This window comes from Neopsephotus bourkii, unplaced genomic scaffold (assembly GCF_033783945.1).
Source record: "Neopsephotus bourkii isolate Nb327-2 ecotype Australia unplaced genomic scaffold, CSIRO-AGI_Nbou_v1 NB_719, whole genome shotgun sequence".
Lineage (NCBI taxonomy): Eukaryota > Metazoa > Chordata > Aves > Psittaciformes > Psittacidae > Neopsephotus > Neopsephotus bourkii.
The window spans coordinates 2341895-2363013 of NW_026901218.1; the positions used below are offsets into that span (position 1 = coordinate 2341895).

Here is a 21119-nt window from a genome sequence, read left to right on the forward strand (position 1 = left end):
CTTGATTTTACCCATTTGCTATTTCACTTCCCACGGTGTGTGTGCTTATTGTGCATGAAGGCACATCACCCGTAGGTGTGTGCTTATCTGTGCAAATTTGCTCTGAGACCCAAATCACTATCATTATTCATAATTATCTGCACTGCTTGATCTGGAGAAACACAGGACAAAGGAGATATCATTAACCGAGTCACCCGCTGGATATTACAACTGAGGTATAAATCTAAACTCAGACAAGCCTTGTGCCTGACAGTAATGCATCTGTAATCAATGGCAGATTTCTGAAACTCCCCTGCCATTCAGCTCCACAAAATTGTTTCTCCAGATCTTCTGTCTTTGCCTCCACACTCAGTTAAGTTTGGCCACATCCACATCATTTTTGCCTGGTTCTCTTCACTGTAATATTTGGTCTTGGCAAGATCTCTTCTTCATCAGACCAGCTCCTATTCCTGTTTGGGTTTTTTATTCCGTAACTGGGTCAGTTTCTGGTTAAAACATTTCTGAACTTGATCCTTTTTGGTAGAGTTGGGTAAGTAAGAATAACAGCAGCATTGTAGCTGCAGATCTGTATGTTTTGCAGCACTGCAAAACAAAATACATCCCTTACCAGTTTTCCTTTCTTCTTTTCATGAGACCTACTTCACATCAGCAGTGCAGAAGTGCACCTCTGTGCAACTTAGATGATCTCAAATAGGGGAATTAGCACAAATTCCACTTTGATCCTCCTCCTTCCCTTTGTTTTAGAGCTCTCCTGCTCTTGGGTGGTGCATTGTTCTGGATCTTGGTGTGGTTTTACTGGTTCCTTACCCATTACAATGGACTATGTGGCCCTGATGTCAGCAGGACTTGTTATGGGATCAGTACAGAGATAGTTGAGGCTTGATTCTGTGGCAAAGGTCAAAACTCTGCATAGTCTTGACCACAGTCCAGAGAAACATGGATCGTAAAGAACACAATGACTGGCCAGTGCAGCTGATTCATTTAGCATATTTACCATTTTTAGTATAAGTAAAATGTCTCAGATGTGATGCCAGTCATTTCAGCTGTGTCCAGACAGCAAGGCAGGAGCACTTCTCAGTTCTTGCATGAAGGTGTGTGCAGTTTGAGGTTTAAATGGCAGTAAATTCTTTTTTTAACTAGTACTGGAGTTCATAAACAGTGTATATGAAATAACTAGTGGCAGAATCTGGTGAAGAAACTCTCATGCTTCTTCAAGAATGACTCAGTGTGAGTGCATGAGCCCAGGAAACAGTGGAGTAGCCAGTTATATTGCAGTGAAAAGGTGTCTTGACCACCTCCTGCAGTCATGTGAGGGTGTGAAATCCAGTGCAGCCATCACCCTTTAAACCTTCTTTATTCCCTCAATAACCATGGTTGCCTTGGACCTTTCCTGACAAATGGCAATGGTTAGACTTGGTGTGTTCTTTTACAAGCTCAGCTCCTGGACTTCTGGTATCTCCTGGTAGCATCCACCTTGAAACAAACTGTTCCTCTTAAGATCTGTAACAAGAGGTATCTCATTTGACAAGTAGGTTCCCAACAGAAGTTTGGTATTGTGCTGTTTTCTGCTAAGATGTAGCTGTCTCACCCCAAGAGCTAAAGAGCAGAACATCAGGACACATCAATGGCCACTGCAGTGACAGTGTAGTGAGCACAGTGATCCTCTGTGCTAGAGACTGGGAAGGTACAGGGAAAAGTGCTAACTCCAACTGAGGACTTATTTCTCAAGGGCACGAAGCTCTTCGCTGAGCACAGAGGTAGTGCTCTTCAGCTGCTTAAGACTTTATTTCTGCTTTCTGCTCCCTGCGGATTTATGTTCCAGCACCATATTGTGAATTGTACCTATCTTCAGCTTCAATTAAATTCATGAACACAATATTGCAAACAGCCGTCCTCTGAAGCCAAGAAAATATCAAGGTGTTTTAGGGAACATCCACTTTCCTTTTTCTCTGCTACCAACCCTGCTCCTGCAGTACACTAAGGAATTTATGGTACTTGTAGTGAAGGGTTCGGGAGTTGGCTAAATCACCCTAACTCATGTTTTCATGGTGGCCATGTGAAATGTGGATAGATCCTTTTCTGAGAGCTGTCACACTGGGGTGCAGAGCCCTGGAGTTGAACCTCCGCATGCTTAATAAGGCATGTATGTAACTGATGGCATTACTGAGACCTGAGGATGGGAATGTGTGAGATGATTAAAATTGTGTTCCTTAGCAGGCAGTACCAAACAAGATCGTGTTTAATGTCTGTGCTAAAAGGAAGTTCATATTATTTCATCCTCTTGGACTGGAATTGGGTTTTTGCTTAAAGGGAAGAAGTGTATTGCTGTTACATTTATAATTAATGATAACCTAATGTAAGATTTGTACAAGCAGATTTAAACTGAGCTCTTATTTTGACACATGGAAAATTTTATCATTAACATCTTCATATTCCTGACTGACACATGGCTAATAGCATTGTAGTAGATTAAATCTTGAAGCAAGAGAGATGAATGTAGCTACAATATTACACAGGTGATTTTTCATATTCTGCTTTTTCATGTGCTGTCCTTTATCACAAACCTCCCCTTGTGTTCATTTGACTTGATTAGAACAACTAGATAGCAATTACCTTGCTGAAAGAACTTCTGTGGTTTTCTTTCAACACGCCCACCTATACAGGACTTTCAGATGTATTCAAAGGGTTTTTTCCGTGCCTTTTCACTTTGAAAGGTGTTTTATATGAAGAGCAGTACTTCATAGAATGGTTTGGGCTGGAAAGGACCTCAAGATCATCAAGTTTCAACCCCCCTGCCATGGGCAGGGACAGCTCACACAGAACCATGTCACCCAGGGCTGGAACACTGCCAGGGATGGAGCATTTATCCCTTCATTGGGCACTCTGCACCAGTGTCTCACCACCCTCACAGTAAAGAACTTCTTCCTTATAGCTAACCTAAACATACTATTACAGTAGTGTGAGCATTAATGGGGAATAATGTCCCCAATAATCGACTCTTATTTATTATTTATTTTAATTGATAATTTATCCTAATTACTGAGGTCAGTGACTTCAAGAGGATGCCAGCCTTAAAGGGCTTCAGGTGGTAGTTTGATCTCCTAGAATGAAACCTGCTGTATTGCCTATTTAGTATTTATGCAGAACATTTTTACTCCACAGAAAGCAGACACATTCTCAATATTAAGGGGTTTTTTGATGACTGTGCTTTACCACAAATTAATTGATAACTCAAGTTATACAAATAAAACTACTCCTTTATTTCTGGCAGGTTTTTATACAGCAAGTAATGGGATCAGTCAGGGAAATTAATTACTCCAAATGAAATACAGTGGCTTCAGTTGCATTATTTTAAATAGTTAAGCAAGCAAAGCCAGTCCACTGCAGAATTAAAGGCTCTGACTGTAAAAATGTGTCTAATTCAAATGCATTAAATCTAAAATAGTTTGAAGAAAGCTGGGCACCACCCTCCTTTACGTGTGGAATTGCTCGTGGAGTCCAGTACTTGCATCACGTTAGGGAAGGATATGGCCGTGGAGCTGACTGCTCAAACGTTTCAGGTTCAGTCAGTGCCAAAAGTTGAGCTGCATGTGATGAAGTTTCTGGTCCCTATAAGTGTGTGCACTTTGGAGTATATGCTCTGTCTGTAGGTTTAGAGGGTTTTGTCTAAGCTTCTCTGTAGAGGTGGGCACCTGATCTTAGTGGAATTGATAGGACTTTGTCAGTAACTTTTACTGGGGCAGAATTTTATGTTAAAGGTATGGTATTAATCCTTGCAGTATTCTTTATGGTCACTCACTGCTCTAGAGACTGACCAAACACAGACCTATTTTAGGCTTTACATATCCCCATTTAGTAGTGTGTGTTGTGTGCATTCTCCTGTGCTGTGGTACAGCTGCATAGATCCTGTTTAAATCTGTGCTATGAGTGCCCCATTGCTCATTATGGAAATTAATCTGTTGGAATCACACTCCACGTGGTTATTTCTGCTGCAGTGCTGCATGTGAAACCAGGCTTTTGCTGTAGCTCTGCAGCCTTCACTGTGAACTGTATTGTACCTAATGGCTATTAGACTCTGTTTTAAGTAATAGCATCCTAAATATTGATGCTAGGTATTCCAGCTGTTTGCAGAAATCATGGGTCAGATCTGTTATTTTTCAGTGAGTTAAGAGGCCAAATCCAGTCCTGTGATCCTACTGATAGATATTTCTTTCCAATTGGGAAAACTTTTCTGGCAGAAGATGAAAACTGTGAGGATATGCTACTGAGAGTGGATTCTCCATGGTTAATGTGACTAACAGTGTCGCTGGTTTCATGTCTGTCATGAGCCAGGTCAGGTTTGTGCTGCCTTCAGACAGGGCAGTGTCCCTGTCACTTCACTATTCTTCATGTAATGAGTAGAATCAACCCATCTACCCCACTGACAACTAATTTTTCTTTCCCTTCCCACAAATCAATTAATCCTTTCTTAAACTCATCAGCTACATCAGCAGGCTGATTCAGTTCACTGCTCAGCCCCGCAGGCAGCGAGAAGGGAGTGGGAGAAACCCCTCGTCCTTTGGCTGAAGCCAGCTGTGAAGTGCATGCTGAGAATTGATGGAGGTGCTTCTGAGACACAAGGGATGGTGTAGGTTTGCTGAGCAGTGCAGTAAGTGGCTGCTGTTGGAGCAGATGGGCCAAGCCACGTGACAGCTATGGCACATGAATCCAGGTGTCTTTGCAAATGAGAGACTGAAGTGCAATCACTAACAAACAAATGGGATGAGCTTTCACATTGAAAGTAAGGTGTAAGATATAAGAAGTATGTTGGGTTTAGTGACTGGGTAAGATAATAGCTGAAGAACAGAGAGCATTTACAACAAATGAAAGACGTGAGAATTTGCTTACCAAGACTTCTTCATGTTTGTCAAACATCTGGACTTCAGAAACTGCTAAACTTCAAACTAGACAAAAATAATATGAGGAAGCACTTTGGCTTTGACCTTCTGGATTAATTCCTCACCCAAATCCATCTATTCCAGTCCAATGCCACTAAATTATCCAGTGAGCTCTCAGGCTGTAAATGAATCAAAATGAATCTGAGATCTTATTATGTGGAAACACCATCTCTTGTACAATATCCTATTTTTCTTTTGAAATTGGCCCCTATTGCTTTAACATTACAAATGCAGTTTATTAAGTGAGAGATATGGGGAAATCCTTCCTGGTAGGATTACTAATTATCCAAACTTTAAATATAACCCTGTTCAAACTTAACTGCTTTTATACATTTTGGGTTTCCTTTGAAGGTGGCTGTCTTCTTTAAGAATGTACTAAGTATTCTGCCTTCTCAACTGCCATTTCTTAACAAATGAGGTGCAAGTGAAGGCTTTTCCTCTACAACTGTTTTTTTAAACACAGATTTTTTCTTGCCATGCTCTCTTTGTGGCAGGAAATGACCTACGTTGTGGCCCTCTGGTTCTATGATTTTGATACCCCTCTGTGGCACTTGTCTGGGACCAGCAAGTGAAGATGGGAACTGCACCAAAGTGTTAAATAGCTAGCATAGTAATTAAACCTAGCCCCCACCTCTCAGCTTCAGTAGTGTCTGATTATAAAGAATATTATTACAACTTATTTATAATAAATACATATATGCTTATATTAAAGTTCTGGAGACTTATGCCCCTGTCTATCTGATATTACTTCTTTCTCTGCATAACACGAAGGGTTAGTATGTTACTGTGGTGCCAGATTCAGCTCATATTTTGAGGTGACATAAATCCAGAATTGCTTTATTGACACTAATAACACAGATGGCTAAACCCGAGCTAGACAGAACTGTAATTATATCTACAGTGTTAGAGGTGAGGGTATGTTATTGAAACAGTTCCCTCTTCTCTTTGAATAATGTGTACGTCTTGCAAAATGTGAGGATCATACTGACAATATCAAATGTCACTTCAGCTTCTAGATGGGAAAAAGTATATGGTGCAAAAGGGAATATGCTCAGAACGACTGAGCTCCTAATTAGCTATTATAGGATCCCATTAATCTCTTCCATCGACTAAAAGAATTATAGTCATTGAAGTCTATTTGTCTTAAGATGGCAAGAAGGCTTAACCAAAGCCTTAGGACTGACAATAGCGCAAGGAAAAGCGTCTAGCTACGTCTTTTTTTTGTGCGTCTAGCTACGTCTGTTGGTCACAGCCATCTTCAGATAACCTCAGAGCAGATACCACTCGGGAGTGCTGAGTGAGTATATTAGAACGTATTTTACCAGAGGCCTGGCAGCTGCCTGTGGCTAAGCATGCATATACCCCAGCTAATGTTATTTGTGTTCCTGGGGGATATTTTGGAGTTAGAGGCCCAAATTACTTGAACGCTTTTCTGTTTCACTGGTTAGTATAGCAGAGTATATCTTACATGCATGTACTTATTTGTGGCTGCTAAGAGGGGATAGGTGGGAAGCAGCCGCATCCTACCTGTCTGCAGGGTGCCTGTCCCCCCTGAGCTGGGTAACCCTCAATTGGTGGCCTCTGCCTGGCCTCCGCACAGTAGCTGCCAGACCTTGCACAGTCAGTAGGACCACGTTATCCCAGAGAAAGCTCAAAATCTTAAGCCTTCCATTTGAGTTTCTGATTTTTACAGTTCTGATTTTAATCTTCCTAATATGAAATAATTACATTTGCTCCAGTGTGGTTTTCCTGACTTTGTGAGCAGCTTCAGCAGCATCAAGCTCCCAGTGAGCTCATATGACAACAGTATTTCCTATTTAATTTATTTAATGTTTAATTGTTGCCCATTTTATCAAATAGAATAAGAAACTGCATTGGGTTAAGGCTTGTGGAGGGAACCAGAAGTGAAAATGCAGAAGAGGAAAAAGGGAGGAGAAACAATAAAGGATAGTGAAAAACAGAGAAGGGAGTTAACACTAGCTATAAAGGTGGAGACATACTGCCACCATGCAGTGATGATGATAAAAAGAAAACTAACCATATTTTGCCATGGATCTCTGGTGCAGACCCATCCTTGAAATTGGTGGGAATTCAGTGGACCAGAGAGCACGTTATCTCTAATGTATTTTTTGGCTCACAGATCACAATTAAAATTAAAATCTGCCTTCTGCAAAATTGAATTGACAATAGTGGTCTGCTGCAGTGAATCCTTGATCTGGGGTGGTCTCAGTTGAGTTGGACTACTCAAGGATAAACCACAGATGATGACTATGGAACTTTGCTTGTGAGAGTGTATGAAATTGCTATCACAGCACAAGGAAATCTACTATGTGTGGGTTACTTTTCAGGAAGGGAAAGATTGTTTTACAGGCTCTTGCTATTGACTCTTCCTATAAGTCATTCCATTCAAGTGTCTTGGCTGCAAAAATATTAATCTGAATGTTGTTATGAGATGATGACGTTTTCAATATTATATAGCAAAATGTTATCATTAAATATCTTAAAGTGCCATAATTTCTGCATGCTGCAGCTTTTTGCTAAGATGAGTATACACTTGTCAAATGTTTTGAATTCTGTATTTATTGAGTGAATGAGCATGTGGTTCATTAAAGTAGCATTACTATACCGGGAGGTGATCAGATTGCAAACATATCTTGAACAATTGGCTCTTGCATATAAAATAGAAGAGAGTTCTGATTGAAATCTGAAAACGTCAATGGATGCAAAAAGCCACCTTAGAGCATTACCTGATAAAATAAGAGTTGAGAAGTAATGACATGGTCAATATTAACTGCCATCAGCTGGAAAGAAATCAGATTGTCAGGGATCTATAAAATTCTTGCCAAAGTAGAACCTCATTTACACATACAGATCTTCATACCCTTTGCTAAGAAAAGCATATGTGACAGCTTAGAGGTTTTAGCTGCCAAAGATCTTTCACTCTGAATACAGTAAATGTCACATCTATTTATTTATCGTTAAATTTTGCTAAGTATCTGTAGAAATATTTGGATTTTTTCTATCATAATGTAGATGTTTAAAAGGAAAAGAATCCAGATTATAATGCAGCTGTAGCACCAAACCATATGGCTGCAAAATGGGAGCAAAAATACACCACTGAATTACTGGGAGTAAACATAAACTGGATGCAATCTTCAGAAGAATATTAAATGGAATATATAAATACCAGAGTACTGCCATAAAATCATGCAATCAGACAACAGTAGCCATCAGGCAGTAGATTATTTCACATGCTGAAAGTGATCACAGTTGTATAGCAATTTATGTTTTCTAAATGCCAGACTGAAAATATGAACTACTGAATCTTGGCAAGCACAGTGTTTCTAAATGCAGTGGTGGTTATAACAACATCTAGCTAGGCCTTTTCTGAGAGAGGAGAGAGGAATAAGGCAGCCATCCTACACCCCAGCTTCATTAGAATCTGTCCGGCGTCCCAGGTGCTCAAAACAGTCTTGTTTGTCTTTAATTCAATTCAAGCCTTTGGCTTTTTCTTTTAAAGAAACTGTCTGTGGGTGATTTATTGGTATATTTGGTATATTTGGACTGTGCTGAGCAAGAACAAATGGTCCAGTGGAATACATACATATTCAGTATTATGAATAGTGTCTAGCATGAGAGAGAACTCAAATCAGTGTGGGTGCTGTGTAGCCTGTTCTCTTCTAAGAGTAAGTTTAAGTCCATTTGGATTCTCCATCGTTGTGTAAAAAGGAAGACATTAATAACTTCCAGGAGAAAAGCTTGTGTGTCTGCTTAGCCTGTTGAAAACTTGCTGGGGGCAATTGTCAACTGTACTTTGATATTTTGTCTCTCTTCTTTTAATACGATGTGGAAGGAGAGGAAACCTCTTCATCCCATCCACATCCTATTTTCAAACTGCAAACAAGAACTAAATGATCCTTGAATTTCAATTCAACTTTGTAAATTAGCATCCCAGGGAACAGACTTTCAGTATTCATAATTGCAGTGCTTAAAATTAGGAATATAATATAAAGAGTTTACCTCAAAATTGGCCAGATTCATCAAGATTTCTTATTACTGCATATTGAACTAGCTCTGCCCCTGGGAACTCAGATCTAAATGATACTGAGTAAAGGCTTTTTTCTCTCCTGAAGTCTTCTGTATGAGACAAATAGCAACTCTAAATATGTCTTTCTTTCTACAGATGATATGGAAGCAATTCCAGTCAAGCAGTTCGTTAAACACATCAGTGAGCTGTATTCTAATAACCAGCATGGGTTCTCAGAAGACTTTGAGGTACGATTTAATGATCCACTAATGAAGCGTTGTTTTCCTAAAGTTAATTATGTATTAACAGTTACAGACCGTGAGACATCTGTGTGATGCTGTCATGTCAGGTGAATGCAGTGCTCAGATGTATCAGAAGAAATGAGGAAATAACCAATTTGCCACCAAGTATGACCAGTGTGAGGCTGGACATTTACAGATGCTTTCTAAGCACCACAGATTAGGTGCCTTTAAGGAGGCACCCTCCTAAGTTTTTATTAGACAGGAAAAGCTGCCTGCAATCTCCCAGGAACGACATTGAAGCTTCAAGCAGTTGTTTGTAAGTCTAAGTTTTTCTTACAATCTGGAGCTTGTTTTACTCTTTTTGGCCCAGAATATGTTCCTCTTAGTCACACTGAGAAGTCACTGCCTGAGCAACCCAAAAGATGTCAAATAGCGCTTACTGTGAGTAAGAGTGATAGAATTTGGTCTTTCGTGAAAACCCAAACTGTGGGTCCATTCCTGGAGTCCTTGTTCATGTTCTGTTCAGCCAGGAAAGATTACTGTTAAAGTCATCAGTTTCCAGCAAAACCAAGGAGAAAGGCTTCAGGATTTAGCTGGCAGTATTTACCCAGTGTGAATATTTTAAAGTAAGCATCTTACTACCTGTTTAGGACAGATTTTGACCTGCAAATCTGCAATAAACTGGAGGTAATTCCAGTGAGGTGAAAGCAATTTCCACCTCTGGGTTACCAGATCCATTATTGTACAAGCATAGTAAACATCACAGCATGAGAACGGGCTGCAGAATCAGGCTTTAATAAGCACAAGTCAGGATTATCTGGGAAGTTTTTAGGCATAGGAAGTGTTGAGAAGCAGGAGGAGCTGCAGGAAATTTCAGAGAGCTGTGCCACTGGCTTCCCCACCAGCAAAAGGAAGTGTATTTGTGTGCTGCATGTGAATCAGAGAGGCAGCTCCGCTTACAAACAAGGCAATGAACCAAAATAGGTGGCCTAATATCTACAGCTTCTTCACTTAGTGCAGTAAAGACAAGACTGTATGTAGGAATTGTTTTTAATGGGATCATTTAAAACATTTATTGTTGCTGTTTGGTTACTGTCTATAAAGAGTGGCTGCTTTGTCTGATGCTCAAAAACCATTGTGTATGTTAGAAACATTTTGTATTCATGAGGAAGGCAAATGTGGAAGGTGTTAAAGTGATTTAGTTCAATTGACTGCTGGCTGGATGGCTGAGCAGGAATATTGAGGCATTTAACAATGTTGATGGTATTCAGGACAAACATTTATTCTCCAGAGAGTAGAATTTGATCAGGATGATCAAATGCGACTCACTCTTCTCAATTATTTATGAATTGCGACCCCAGTGCTATTCGTCACCACTGGGTTTTACACCATTTAATTATTCAAAATAATCAGCAACACATCTGTAAACTTGGGCTGGCTTTAAGCGGGCTTTGCTTCAGCTGTCACAAAATCACTGCTATTAACAAATGTTGGACACCTTCTGCCCGTGTTTTAGCAAAGAAAAACATTGCTCTAATAGCCTTATTTTTCCTTTCCTTCTGGAGCTCCCTGCTGCAAGTGCCATGCTGTGGCAGCCAGTGGGAGAGATGGCTTTGGCTGGCTAATCCTGTTTTGGGGAGCACAAGGTCCCCTCTAAGGAGAAGTTAAACTCCGATAGCACTGCACATGCCAAGTCCTATTCTCCGTGCTGGCTTAAGATTTGGAGCACGTCTTTTGAAGTCAGTATAGCTGCTCCAGATGTATTTCTCCACAGCTGAGGTCCTGGCTGCCTAAAGAGTAAATGAAATCTCCTCCTGGAGTAAGGAGGAGGAACAGGAACAAGACAATCCCTGTCTGGTGAATCATCCAGCTCCCTTTCATTGCTTATGTTGGGTCCTGCCGATGCCTTGTGGGCCTGATTTTCTTCCTTATGGTTCACAGTGATAGGACAGAAGAGTGAAACCTGGGGTTTTTCACAGAGCCTGTAGGTAGAATGTTTCTCAAGTGCCTAAACTGACTCAGAGATGAGAATACCAGTTCTGAAAGCAGCTGAGGGGTAGAGGACCCTGAGGTTACATTTATACAGTATTCATTGGAAGCAGCTAGCAGTGTAACTTCTCATGTCCGGTCATATCCAGCTATGGTCTATGTGCTGGAATTGTATCTGCCAGCTACAGTGAAGACTTAGCTAATGTTTTATGGAGAAACAGCAGGATTCCAGCTGAAACAGAAAATCCAGTATTACAGGGCTGCTAGCCTTAGGTGCAAAGTACCACAGCCATGTCATGCCTGGGGAACTTCTGAAATGAGGTATTAGGTTCTGCAGTCATACAGACTGCTTTTTATATCTAAAAGTAAAGAGAAGGGGATGACAAGAAGGTGCTGAAAAAATGTGATCAATACTACAGAATAAATCAATCTTCCCAAAGATAGGCAGTGCACAGAGTGTTTTTAAGGAAAAAGGATCAAAAATCCTTTCAGAAATTCCTGTGTCAGGAGGTTTCTGGTGGAACCTGTGAAGGAGGAGACCAAGCTGGGCACACACATACTCTGCCCAATGTAGAAGGTAAACGTTTGCCATGTGTTTGTTGCTAGTTTTTGGTGTGAGTCTCTTCCTGTGTTTTTGGCAGCATGTTGTGGGTTGTGTTGAGTTGTTTTTTGCATGAAGAAGACTTCTTTGAAAGTAAATGGTGTGAATACTCCCTCATCCTCTTAAAATGAGCTGTAATTACAGCTAAATATTTTGTGAACGTGCTTAGGAAGTGTTTCATGTGCAGAGGAATAAAGGACTTTGAACTCGCCAATCCTGCTTTGGAAAGTACATCCAAAACAAATTCTTATTCCCTCTGGGTAATCATAGTGCAAGTAGCCGGCTTTATTGTCTGGTGATAGCTGGGCTTTCTTCTATAAACAGAATTGTTAAGATTTCCTTTGAGTCTGGTGAATTTTCAATTTTGGATATAGAAATAAAGGGCCCGATTTAATACTGAACAACAAATAGCTTTTTTAAATAAAGGCAATGATCCTGCATCACCAGTGCTGGTCTTCTGATGAAACTTAGTATGTTACCTTGGAGTTTGTTCAGCCTACTACTGAGAACAGTTCAAGGAGGTTTTGGCTTGCTATCTGGCAGCTCCAGCACTCTCTTGCTATGGCATACGGAATGAGGTACCACATTTTTACAGGCAACACTAGGGCAAGGTTAGGTGGCAAGGCTGAACAGAGATTGAGAGGCTTCCGGAGACAGAGATGATACCTACCCCTTGTCTAGCCAGATTTTCTTGGCATCAGTATGCTTAATAGTTTTTGATAGACCTTTCTACCATAAGTTTCTCATTGCCTCTTGAACCCTGCAGACTTCTAATGTCCAAAGCATCCCATGGCAGTGAATTCTACAATTTGTTCCACAAGAATGGACTTCCTTTTGCTTTTAACTCATGCCTAATAACTTACCTTGATGCCTCTTAGCTTTATCATTGCAAAATACATCGCTGTTCACTTAAATGCCTCACAGGATTCTGTCTGCCTCCCTCTCATTCCCCCTTCGTCTGTTTTTGAATCTGCAGAAGTCTAAACTGTTTAATCTGTTTCAGGAAACCATTCTAGACTTCTGATGACTTGTTCCCTTTGTAGCTTTTTCTATTCCTTTACCATATCCTTTTTAAGATGAGAAGGCCAAAACTGTGCACAGTATTTAATGAGTGGGTTTACTGCAGAGTTCTGCAAGAGCACAGTGATGTTTTCTGTCTGGTTTTCTATTACTTTCCTTCTTCCTAACATCCCATTTTGTTTTTAACAACTACTGAACACTCAGCTGACACCTCCAGAAAACTATCAGCTGTGACCCCAAGGTCTTGTCACTGAATGGTAATAGCAAATTGGGAACCTGTCAGTATGTATGTATAGTTAGGGTTGTTTTTCCCAAGTACATCACTTTGCATGTATCAACATTGAATTTCATTTGCTGTTTTATCACTCAGCCACTCAGTATTGCAAGATTGTTCTGCTTCCCTTCACAAACAGCTTTCGTTCTAATTATCCTGTATAATTTTGTATCATAAACACACTTTGTCCCCTCTGCAGTCCATTTAGGAATAGATTAGGTCTCTATAACGTCCCACTGGTGAAATCTGAGCACTGAGAATTCCTGGGCACACTAGTCCCACCTCCAACCTGTTCCTATACAAGGAGAGTTTTCCTTTTGCTCCAAGACATATCAGGTCTTTAAGTAATGTTTTCTGAGAAGCCTTTTCACTAACATTTTGCAAATCCAAATATACTATTCTGTTCCAGACTGTGCTTACCTATAGACATCTTCAGGGACCTCTTCACAGTCTGTTAGAGGTGTTCACTAGCTTTGATATTTATTACCAGCGTCTAGCAGTTTGCCCCACAGAGAAGTTGGATTTAGTGGGCTGTAGTGCCTGAAATCCCTTCTGGATCTCATTTTAAAAACTGATGTCACATTTGTCATCTTCTGTTCCCCTGATAGCCTGACTATATAGGGCATGTGCCCTCCGAATTCTTGTATCAAAAAGAGTGTGTGAAGTGCCACCTCCCACAGCAAAGCTTTTCACTCCCTCCCCCTGGCCAGTTGCTGGAATAACACAGTAAGTTTTTTGAGTAGCTGTGTCCTTTTGCTCTGAGAAAGGAACCAAGGAAGCCAAGAAATCACCCTCCATCCCCAAAGCTAACTGTGAATTTCTAGACTATACTGCAGTGTTTGGGGTTTTGAGATTGGACAGTTTTCTTTCCCCTCCTTCCTAAGAGTGGGTTGGTCAGTGCTGCTGCAGGGACGATTAGAGGGGGTAAGTGCAATCTCTGCAGACCTCTCCTGCCTGTGGCCTTGTGAGTGTAATGATTCATTGCCAATTTGGAGTCTGCACAGGCTCGCTGAACTTGGAGGCAGGCTGTCTAGCTCCCTCATCACATAAATTGAAAATATCTTTATACTCCAGCGGCACCTTCTTCTTAATGTCCTGAAATGTAAGAAAATAACATAAATCCATATCTGCAGCAATACAGCAGGGATTTGCTAACGTTATCCTCGTGGTTGCTGCTGCTCGGGGCAGGGGTCACTAGCTCTTTTTAACTGGTGACCTCAGAATGTTATTCTTTAGTGGAGGGCTGCACTGAAGACAGATAATGCTGCACTTCACACGTTTCTTGAGACACTAAAAACACTGTAGTTATACTGGCATCCCTTATAGATTAGACACAGCTTACACTAGACACATGCTTGTAACTGTGTCTACGCCAAGGAATTTGGCAGTAGAAAGATGCTATTTCAAAAGCATGCTGCTAGCAGGCATTACTGTACTGGGAAATGGTTTATAACCTTTGCCCAAAATTGCCATAATTAGAGGTATTCTGTGCATTGCTGTACTGAAACCAAAGGGAAGCAGCACATTGAAGCTGGATGAAGAAGGATTGCTGCAGAAAAGGGTCTTCCTGGAGTTCTCAGTTCTTACCTCCCGGCTCGACTTTCCCTAAGAAATTGGCATTATGGATTAGGAGAAAAAGCTGAAGAGAAGCAATGAAAGAAGTTCAGCTGTCTGGGCTTTCTGTTACTAGCCATAGTACTGCGGCCATACCCAGGGTTTCTGCTTAGAAGCCCTGCACAGGCAATGCAAGAGTTCATTCAGACTCTGACACCCCCTGCATTGTGAGGGGCAGGATACCACAAGCAAATGTTCCTCCACCATCCTCTCCTCTCTAATTTATTTACATGAATTTTTAGCTATCTAAATACTGTCATTCCTGTGTTGAGTCTTTTTGGTTTGTTTGTTTTCTCCTTCTTTCCAGGCTGTCCCCAGCTCCCCGTTCTCTTGAGTACCATCACGGAGTTTGTACAAGTGCTAAATTTTCCCCAAAATCCGTGCTGTTCCTGTGGGATATCTTCAAATGCTGTCTGCTGTCCCTGTTGGTATGCTGGCTTCGTGTTTGCTGTGATAAACAGCAAGAGCAATACCACAGAATTCTCTAATTTGGGATAAAAATAATATATCAAACCTGATTTTAGGGGTGGATGAGCTAGCTGCTTTCGTGCTGAAAAATATCAAAGTAATACCAAAACATAGCTATGGATCTCATTTAATTTAGTCCTTCAGATTAGGATCCTTTCTTTGTTCATGATTCCTCCTCATTGCTATTCATAGGCTTTCACAGTTCAGCCCCTGCTAGGACATCGAACTCAAGTAATGGGAAACAACAGCAGCACTGCATAAGGCCAAATCAAGAGATCGAGTTCCTGCTCAGTCACTGTAGCAAAAATTCTTGCTCAAACCTTATATTGCCAGCAAGACACTGGTGCAGTTTGATTTTACACTTAAATGGAAATTCTCTGAAGTTTAGAAGAAACTAATCTGTAACTTGTTTCAGAAAGGCAATGAAAATGGGTCGTTAAACCTGGGTGTATCAAATTCCAATTAGCACTAGCATGGACAATATAATTAAAAGGTAAATCAGCCATAATAGCAGAGACTAGGACACTTTTTACAGTAACTAACGGTCAATTGAAACCATGTACTTTGCTTTCTTGGGTTGTCAATGATAAGTTGAAAAGGCAGAATAAGAGCCTGTATCCATTCATCTTTGAACAGTAATGTGTTCTGCAAAGTTAAACATGAAAAGCAGCAGTGTCCTAGCCAGCTGCCATTAAAATCAGTGGAAGGGACTAAGTGGGATTAAGGAATGCCAAAGAAAATACTCTAGAGCAGAACAGTTTGTGGATGTGGTGATGTGGACACTATCTGTCCTACTCCAGGGTGCCAGTAGCAGTTTTGTGCTGACTGGGAGAGGAGTTTTTATAGGCTGCAGTGAGCAGCCTGGGATCGGACCTGCCTGCAAACTTAGGTTGTAATAATAATATAGTCATGGTGATGTTTTAAATGCAAATAAAGGACTCGCTAGCCAGTAAGACTTAGAAATTCTAGGGTTTTCATTGCATAAGCAATAGAAAAGTCTGGGAAAACAAATATGTAATATACATAAATGTGGTAAAATGGTGTAATTAAGATGGTGACTTTTTGGAACTTTCTTCAGGGTGATACTTACTAATGCTGGGCTGCCCTCTTCTGCCAATGGGTAAATAATCCTCTCAACAGAGGCATAAATAACAGGCTGCAACTAGTCTTTTCTTGCAGCACTTTGTGCATTGATGAAAGACAACCACCTTGGCTTTAATAACAAAGGAATGTTAACTTCTGCCTTACTGTCTGTTAGGGGGAGCCTGTGGTTTAGTAATTTGCTCTTAGGATTTGGAGACATGAACCAGGGAAGGTAAGAGTGTGGATGACCACCCTCTGCTCTCAACCCCATCTGTCCATGCAACACTGACAGTGGACAACATGGAGTTGGAGGATGTTCTCAGTCCCTTTTTTGTTCGACAGCTTCAATGTACCAAAGTGCCAGTTGCGTCCTGAACTAGGGGAGGGGGCTGAAGTCAAAATGGCCTTTTACTCTTGCACATTGATTTTTTAAAAGACAAGAACAATTGAAGCACATTGGGAGGGGAGGGCTTTTCTTGAACAGACTCCTTTTGCTATGTGTTTGCAGTGTGCAGACATAGGAATCCACCATTATAGCAGCTTTCCAGAGTATTAAAAATCGCCTAGAAAGTTACATGTTAAGCCATTTTCAGCTAATCAGCTCTCACAGCATCAGACCTTCATTTCCACTGCTGTGTTTTTCACTGTCTTAGCTTAATCTTCCTCTTCTATTAACTTTATATTGGCCAGCTGGGAACATGCTCAGTTGAGAAAACAGTCAGCATCAACATAAAAAGGTTAATTAAAATGATTAACCTCACCAACAATTCCCTTATGGAAGAATCCTATAGAATTTAATAGAAAGTGATACATTTACTATGTAGTATTTAAACTGTCAGAGAAAAATCCTTAGCAGGGAGGTAATTCCCTATTAAGTTTGTTAACTTGTTAGAGTATTTTCCACAGCACCTTACTGGATTCATCTGTATTAAATTCTACAGCAAATGGCATAAATATTTCAATGCTAATAACTTCTACAAATAATTCCGTAGTGATGCAGGGATGTAGATTTTGATGTGAGGCTTTTGAGAAGCAAGGGGGTATCTTTTAGGAGAGGTCTACAGTGGTGCAGCAGTGATGTTATGATTTCTAAATGCAAAGGAAAAAAGGTAAAATGAAATTACATTAAATCAACCTAACACGTAAGTAATGCTGCTTTTCCAGTTATGACTTCAGCTGAACTGATCCTGCCTATTGCGTAATCAGAAGTCCCTTGCTTACTGGAGCTGACAGGTAGAATTAGGGAAAGCGCACACTTTAATGGTGTTTTTTATTTCTGTGATAGAAATGGAACTATGAAAATTCTATTAGGGCCAGCTGGGAGTTTGGCTTGATTTGTCTTTTGTCTTTGCTCAGCTCATCTCCTTGAGCATAGTATGTTTCTCCCTATGGAGGATGGGGAGGAGAGAGAGAAGCAGTTCTTATTTGGGAGAGTCATGTGGATATAAAAGCTGTAAAATGTTCAAGGTTTTAGTATACTTTGCACTTTTAAAATGTAAATGCTGGGGAAGGTATCAAAATTGCTATGCAAGTCCTTTGTGAAATGTCTGCATAATGCTGAACTCTGTTACATCGGCTGTTTGTATAGCATTTCTCTTGATAATTTTTCTCTGTCACTTAGCTTGTGATCTTTGTAGCAGCTGTGAGCTCCTAATGACTTTCCCTCTTAGGCAGGTTCTATACTGTTATTTTTAAAGCCTGAAGTACAAAGTAATTTGGCACTTCCCCATATATCCTTGGGGGAAACTGGTACTGTTAGGTGCAATTTCTGGGACACATAAAAGATTTGAATAAATGTAGTTTCTTCCACAACTTTATAAACTCCAACCACTGATACATTTTTCAAAAATTCGGAGGTTTAACCAAATATTTAGTGATAAAAAAGGGTTTAGTTTATGCAGGAAGGTTGTGGTTAAATAAATAGTAGAAAATATATCTCGGAGATGGTAGCTCACATGAGGTTTAGTGATTCAGTTTGTAAGACAGTCTCTGAAATGTGTAACACTCCAGGACTGCCTGGCCAACAGGAACAGCCGCTTTTCTCTGGGATCAGAGAAAAGACCCTCCATTGTCCCATTCTAACAGCCTTGTATTCTGTTTTGGACAATGAAAGTAAGAGGTAAGTTAAGAACTAGAAGTATTAATGGGGATTAGGTATGTAACGTACAGCCTCAACTAGGCAGCAGTCTGCATCTCTAAATACCTTGGTCTCTTTCTGCTTTGTAAATGTATAAATACATGAATACAACCTTTTATTTTTTTGCTGTACTGTGGGCTGTTAATCAGTGTCCCAGAGGTGGTATTCAAAGTATTTGCTGTTATCTTCAGAGTTCTATTTTATTTATATTTCATAAAAGGCATCTCTCTGCAGACAACTAACAAAAGGTCAGCTCCAAACTTAAATGTCAGAAACCCTTTTTTGAGAGGTTATAAGCAGAGAAGTTGTCCAGCACTCAAAGTCTTGTGCTGAAATGCTTTTTGTGCTTAATTTATTGCACTGCACTGGCCACTCTTGCCTTTAAGGGACTCTATCTTCCCTTCCCAAGGAGCGAAAGAGTAAAGCATCACAGGAGATGCAGTCCAGAAGACAGATTGACTGCTGGTCAGAGGAGACAGTTGGTCCTCAGGGTGCTCAGAGTGCATCTGTCACCAAGTCTGTGGAGAGGAGCATAACTGTACACCTGGCAGCAGCTAACACAGCCCTGTTTGAGCAGACCCTCTCATACAGGACAATACTGGAAGACTGTGTTTTATCCCAGAATTAAGATATCAGTACTTTAAATGTGGGGGGTTTGAGCTGTTGCAAGAGAAGATAAAGCTCAGTTTTCTTGAACTGATGCATTTCGTGTTTGAATATTTTTCATGCCCAGGAAGTGCAGCGCTGTACGGCCGACATGAACATCACTGCAGAGCATTCCAACCACCCCGACAACAAGCACAAGAACAGATACATCAACATCCTAGCCTGTAAGTAAGCACTGGCTGTAAGCACAATGCATCAAGGCACTCTCCTCTCACAGTATGTCTGTGTGTGATTGGAAAAGGCAGGTAGCTTCAAGTTACCTTACTACACAGTAGTGAATAAACATGTTCAAGTATGGCTGGGAGATAATTTCCCTACCAAAGGCAGAGGATGTTTTGACCTCTCTGTCACTCTGGATTTCATTTCTGGATTTCACTCCAACTTTTGTTCTAAAATACATTGCAGTTTGATGGTCCAAAAGTAGTTCTAGAAATACCAGTTAGGTATGAACTTAAGTGGAGGAATAATTGGGATAAATTGATCAGAGCTCTTCTGGCTGCTAATGTCTGATGTCTGAAAACTGGCCTTTGCATAGTGTGGAGCAAAGAGTTTTATTGATGATTCCTGAGATTCCTTTATAACCCCAAAGGTGCTAAATCTCACAGAGTACATCTGCTGTATTTCAGCCTGCTTCAGCTGTGTGTATGACTTGGACAAACAGTAATCTCTGTAGCATAGTGCAGGCTTTGCCTGTATTCCTCTGAGAACTGCAAATCTGCGCTCTGCTCTAGAATGCAAATCACTGCAGGCCTGGAATGGAAAGCAGTAACTTCTTCCATATTGTTCTCTGATATGGAATGAATGGCAGATGCAGCAGTCACTGTGAACTACAAAGAAAGATGATAAAAACTTTGCAGTGTTCATAAACACTGCAATAAATCTGGAATGTTGTTGATAGGCTAGGAAGGATCTCTGTAACAGATTCTCAGGTGTAATCAAGGTGCCAGCTAAGGACCAATTCACAGACCTGTAAAAGACTTGCGTTACGTGGCCTTTGACAAGGGGATTCATTCAACTTTTAGACATAGTTGTCTGGTCCCTTAGGCACAGAGGGAGAAGTAGCATCGGAGGAGAACTGAAGCAGGCATTCCAATCCTCCAGATTACCCATGGGGGAACCTTACTCTCTCTATTGAGAGGCATTTAAGGAAGGCAACTGAAACCACATTCTTCATGCTTAAAGTTGGCCCAAGTGTCTCATCTCTACACATGCTGGAAGTGCCACCCAGCCCAATGCTGCTGCCTTGGAGCAGAAGGACTGCAATATTTTCTCTGATTTAAGCCAAAGTCAAGCATTTGGGTGGAATAAAAAGAGAAGCTAAAGAGTGTAACCTAAAGTCTAACCTCTTGGTGTGATGAGGATGGTGAAGGAGTAAGAACATTAACTCAGATCCCAGAGCCAGTATTGCTGTGGGAGCCCAGCAGTGGAAGATAGCGATCTCAGACACTGAGCCAAGCAAGGGCAGCTGCAGTGCCTGCGAGGGCCAAGCTGGTGTCTCCACATGGTGTTATACAGCCTTGTGGGGCTCTTTGAATCACACACTACACTGTGTGATGTGGATGATCCTAGAGATTGTGCTGCTAGGGCTCCAGTGTCCTTTAAAGAGAAGCTGCCCCAGCATGAACCACATACTTAAAGGGAAGTGAAGGGACTCAGGACCTGCTACGATGAGCAGATGACCAAGACCAGGTGCTCCCATCTCCCATTCACCTCCCATCCAAGGCTAATTTCTTCTGTGTATGAGTAAAGGCTACTCCAGTACCTGGGAAATGGAATGTTTACCTGCAGTTCTGCACTGTGTTTCCTTAATGCTCTCTTAATACTCTCTTTTTCATCCTCCAGATGATCACAGCAGGGTGAAGCTAAGGCCTTTACCAGGAAAAGATTCGAAGCACAGTGACTACATTAATGCTAATTATGTCGATGTAAGTTGTTTGAATTGGTTTGATTTCTCTGACTCTGAATCCTTCCACAGGGAGGGAGTATTGCTGCTTGTAAAGTGGTTGTGTTTTCCAGCTTCACCTGAAAATTTTGTTACAAATTCCTCTCTCTGAGAAAGGC

The 21119-nt window shown here is 40.9% G+C and overlaps 1 protein-coding gene across 3 annotated transcripts in view; it reads left to right on the forward strand.

The window, feature by feature from the left end:
- PTPRG (protein tyrosine phosphatase receptor type G) overlaps positions 1–21119 on the forward strand; it is a 404332-nt gene that overhangs the window by 368137 nt on the left and 15076 nt on the right. For all 3 annotated transcript variants that reach the window (XM_061354220.1, XM_061354222.1, XM_061354221.1), the window contains exons 16-18: positions 9121–9212; positions 19126–19222; positions 20901–20983. In XM_061354220.1, the coding sequence (XP_061210204.1) occupies positions 9121–9212; positions 19126–19222; positions 20901–20983 (272 nt within the window). The remainder of the gene's footprint in view (positions 1–9120; positions 9213–19125; positions 19223–20900; positions 20984–21119) is intronic.